The 5,047-nt window shown below is 33.3% G+C and overlaps 1 protein-coding gene across 1 annotated transcript; it reads left to right on the top strand.

Annotated features, from left to right (window-relative positions):
* Positions 1-2,955: 2,955 nt before the first annotated feature.
* On the top strand, positions 2,956-4,442 carry HELRODRAFT_177937 (hypothetical protein; the record flags this gene model as incomplete). Its single annotated transcript, XM_009026089.1, has 3 exons — positions 2,956-3,047; positions 3,365-3,473; positions 4,230-4,442. 3 exons carry the CDS (start codon positions 2,956-2,958, stop codon positions 4,440-4,442), a joined length of 414 nt encoding a protein of 137 aa, XP_009024337.1.
* Positions 4,443-5,047: the final 605 nt, after the last annotated feature.

The following is a 5,047-nucleotide window of genomic DNA, read 5'->3' as shown; positions in this document are numbered from 1 at the left end:
CAGCAAAAAAATGAATAAATTCACGGTTGAAAAGATAAATTTATTAGTTGATGAATGGATGGTTGGTTCGTCCGAACTTATATACTGATAGATGAGTGAGTGAATAAAAAGCAGTCATATGAATGGACAAATGAACAAATGAATAAACGAACGAAGAACGAATGAACGATCGAGCGAATGAACGAACGAACGATTGAATGAACAAATTGGTTATTAAATTAATGAATGAAAAAACGAATAAACTAACATATGAACAGACGGATGAATGAATGAACGATTGAATCAGAATGAGCGAATAAAAAAACGAATGAATGAATGAGTAAATGAACGAGTGAAGGAACGAATGAATGAACGAATGAATGAACGAGTGAACAACAAACGAATAAAAAAACGAATGAATGAACGAAAGATTGAATGAAAACATGAATGAATAGACATGTAAAAAATTAATAGATGCTAGATAAATCGATGATTGATCTATGCTTATTGCTGATTTCTTTCACAAACACACGCATACATATTCCCGCACACAAGCAAACACACAAACACACACATACAGAGTAAAATACACACACATACACACCGGCAAACACACGTACACATAGTAAAACACACACACACACAAAATATCAATATATAATTATTATTAAAAGTATAAAATTGTGTGTGTGTGTGTGTGTGTGTGTGTTGATGTGTGTGTATAACTGTGTTTCTGTTTGTGCAACTATATGTGTGTATGTGTGTGTGTAATCGAATTTCTGTTTGCAGTACGAAACAGCATATATTGATACATAATTTGAGCCAAAAACATCCACAGTGTTTTTATTCATGCTTGTATATCATCAAAAACATTCAACATCAAAATTTATACGGAGAGGATGGTGATTTAAATCTCAAACTTTACAAATATCTACTGTTATTAGGGGCGGGCAGACTCATAACCGTACTTTTGTTTGCACCTATTTTTGAAATACACATTTAATTACCTAATTCAATGTCATAAAATGGATTTTTTTCCCATATTTGTATTGCATGCTAAAAATATGCCAACCTTCTCGCTAAAAATCTGACCACAAATAGACATTGTTTTCGTTTGCCATCTAGGATTTCGTTAAGACTGGATTGAGTAATAAATTAAAGATTGCATAAAATCGTGTTCAGGCATTGTTTGTGAGTGTGTGTGTTTGTTTGTGTGTGTGTGTTTGTGTGTGTTGTATGTGCTTGGTTTTTGTTTGTTTGTGGTGTGTGTGTGTGTGCTTGATTTTTGTTTGTGTGTGATGTGTGTTGTGTGTGTGATTAAGTGTGAAAATAAAATATATAATCAAAACATGAAGCGATGATTAAAGGGAAGATGACACAAACCATCTTAATGATCACTATTTTTAATATATATGACAGATGTTTGAACAAAAAAAATTTTTTGTCACCTCTTAGAAAAAATTTTTTTTTTTCAATTTTGCGTTTAAAATAATTTTTTTTTGACTCAGCATCCCATCATTAATTTCATCTTTGGACGATATCCTTCGACCCGAAATTTCTACGTTTTGATATTCTAGTGGCGTCCCAACATCAGCAAATTGTAATGCCCATCTTTATGGAGTTTTAGAAGCTACGAATGCTGTTGCTCTAAATTACTATTTACGGCAACCACAACTACCACCTCTGTTACTAATATACCGCTGCTGCTGCTACTACTACTTCACTACTACTACAACTACTACTACTACTACTACTACTACTACTACTATTACTACTTTTACTACTACTACTACTATTACTACTTTACTACTACTACTACAACTACTTTACCACTACTACTACTTCTTCACTACTACTGTTGCTTCAATAGTATTTCTACTACTAACTCAACCACAAAAGCAATATGATTATAATCATTAGCATTGCTACTGCTGCTGCTACCACAACTACTGCTGCTACTACAACCGCTTCATTGTTATTACTACTACTACAACTGCAGTTACTACTACTACTACTACTACTACTACTACTTCTATTACTTCTACTACTACTTCTACTATTACTACTTCTTCTTCTACTACTACTGCTACAACTACTAGCGCTATTACTAATACTACAACTACTTTTACTTAAAAACCAAATTTCAGCCAAGTCGAAAATAAAATTTCTTTAAAGCCTAAATTTCAAATAGAAACTACAATACTGAAAGCGTCAAAAGTCGTGGCTAGCTACAGAAATGGAATTTTTAGTGGCTTTGTTACTCAAAATTGAAGAGAGGACTTTGATGAAAGACCTCAAACGAGAACTAGGATGTTATAGCCTATCAAAATATCAAAAGGTTTGACCTCAAACGTTCAATGCAAATACAATTTCCTTGTTGAATTGTTAAAATTTCATGTAATTTTTTTTCAAATCGTTTTTTAATGATAATGCTTTAACGCATTTCTTTTAAAATTTGTCGATTCGCTTCTCATTAGCATTTTCTTTAAACTTTAGAAATGTAAAAACTTTTCAAAATGTCTTGTTAGGCTTTCGAAGGTTTGACTTCTTTATAAAATCAGAAGCATCAATATGTGACACAAATCGTACAGTCTTTCAACCAACGCCCGTCCGCTACATCCCAGAGCAGCCATCACTCTATCATCATCTTCTTATAAAACTCACCAACCCACAAACTCTTCCGACTCCGAAATGAAAATTAATGGCTCCAGCAACGTATAAATTTCAATTGATTTAAACTAATTCATCGAATTATCATTCATCTCTTCATTCCATATCGATACTCACACGCTAGGCAGAATATATATATATATATATATATACACGCACGCACACACACACACACACACTATGAAAAACAACACACACACACACTATGAAAAACAACACACACACATATAAATACATACACAAACATACACAACACATACACAGAGACACACACGGGCACACACCAACATAGAGTTTTAGGCCAGCATGAACGCGGTTGAAGTTGCAGATAGATCTCCATTGACCTTTGAACTTTGCTATAATTTCAATGGAATATTTATTGACCGCTTCGGAGTGAAGTAATAATTCAGAAAAGGTCGACCGGGCGAAAAATTTTTTGATAAATTTTACGGAACAAAATTTTTTTTTTCGAGAAACTCGTTGTCTATATTTAAAAAATGCTTTGCAGGAGGTTTTATTAATGCTGTTTTGATGTTCTCTGTCGTTGCTCAGGCCCTCTTCTTCGTTGCCAGCATTCTGTAAAAGTTTCATTGTTTTAGTTGTAATGATAACATTTAAAAAGTAGATTTGATCATTTAAAATAATTGAAATAATAATAATATTATTATTATTGTTGTAGTTAATTAGTAATGGTATTCTTATTATAATGATGAAGAATACTAACTGGAAGAAAACTCAAAACGCTGAATTTAAAAATAACCAAGACGAATATAGATGAAGATTATTTTCGTGCCAGTGATTTTCCAGAACGGCGTAGCGTTGTGGTGTGATAAAAACAGATGTCACTACAATTAATACCAACGTTCACTTTTAATCTTTCCTTTTCCTCTTCTAATAATCGCAACTGCTGCTACTACAGTAACCACAGTAATGACGTCACACTCATTGTCATAATCGTCCGCCAACTGGTTATAAATAACCATAACTATTGTCATTAATGTCTCGCCATAACTTTCGTATCGTCAACTTGACAGTCCGAAAAAGCGTCATGAATTCTGTCACCAACAACAATAGTATTGTCATTGGTGTTAACAGTGGTGGATTTATAAGAGGACGAAGAAGAGCTCTCCCTTCCGCAAACTGTCTATTTCATTTTCATCATTGTTCTTCCACGTCAAATTTTATAATGCCGACACTAAATTAAATTTTGACCCGCCCCTTGTCAACATTGTTTAGATCAGCAGCTGATTATCTACTTGAAAGTAAAGCAAATATCAAGCGAAACAAAAACTCCGAAACCTGAAATTTTAGCGGATTTTAAAATTTAAAAAATACTTAAAACTACACATTAAAATACTTCCAAAAAAATTACTAAAACTACATTAGCGAACAAACAACAATCGCGATAAGAAAGCATCAATGAATCGTTATTACATTAACGTGAGTAAAACATCATGTTACTGCTACCATATCATGTTGCCATTACATTCATTTCGCTACAACAATAAAACTGCCTGCAACAAAACATGAAAATAACATTCTATTCCATCACATCATCCACATCATCATTACATTGCTAGCACGTCCATATCAGGCCTACAACATACCGACAAAATTATAACAAGTTTTCAATAAAGTCAACTTCAAACTTGTACTATCTGACCATGATCACATACAAGCCAGGCCAGTTTGAGTTAGTGATCAATCCAATCGACTACAAAGTCTGTGCTTGTGCAGACATCCATAAAGCCAGACCGGCACATCCAATCTATGCGATCATCTATCCAGAATGAAAATATGTATTTGTAGAGTCAATATCAACTTGACGTCATCGTCGTCATCATCATCAACGTCGTTGTTTTTCTAGCTAGGACCCTGAAAGAATTTTAGAAAAGTTTTTATGTTATAATAAAATTTACCTGGAAAAATTAATAAAAATTGTATGACCAAATAAATCCTTCCATCATCACCTTTTGTTCATAATTTCCAGCATTTCCTTTCAAGAAAAAAAAGTATTTTAATCCATTTATTCATTTTAAATACGCAAATTTGGATTAAAAATTTTCATGTAAAAATATGCAAACAATTATATGGAACTTCTTGGTGCCTAATAACTCCACCATTCAAATGGCCTGCAATGTATATCAATCTAATTTCAATGAATGCTCTCTTATTGGGCCCACTCGATCCACTCCCAAAACCATCATTTACTCTTTCCACAGCCTGCCTATCTAATATTTTCATAGTCTTTTCTTTCTCTCAATCTTCCTCTTCTATTTCTTTTTTTCCTATTTTATTTTCTCTCTTTCTCCCTCTCTCTCTCTCTCTCTCTCTCTCTCTCTCTCTCTCTCTCTCTCTCTCTCTCTCTTGGAGTCGCTACACGTACATGTGTACGTTT

Source organism: Helobdella robusta (genome assembly GCF_000326865.2).
Source record: "Helobdella robusta unplaced genomic scaffold HELROscaffold_45, whole genome shotgun sequence".
In the NCBI taxonomy this organism is placed as follows: Eukaryota; Metazoa; Annelida; class Clitellata; order Rhynchobdellida; family Glossiphoniidae; genus Helobdella; species Helobdella robusta.
This window is presented reverse-complemented; position numbering and strand designations above follow the sequence as displayed.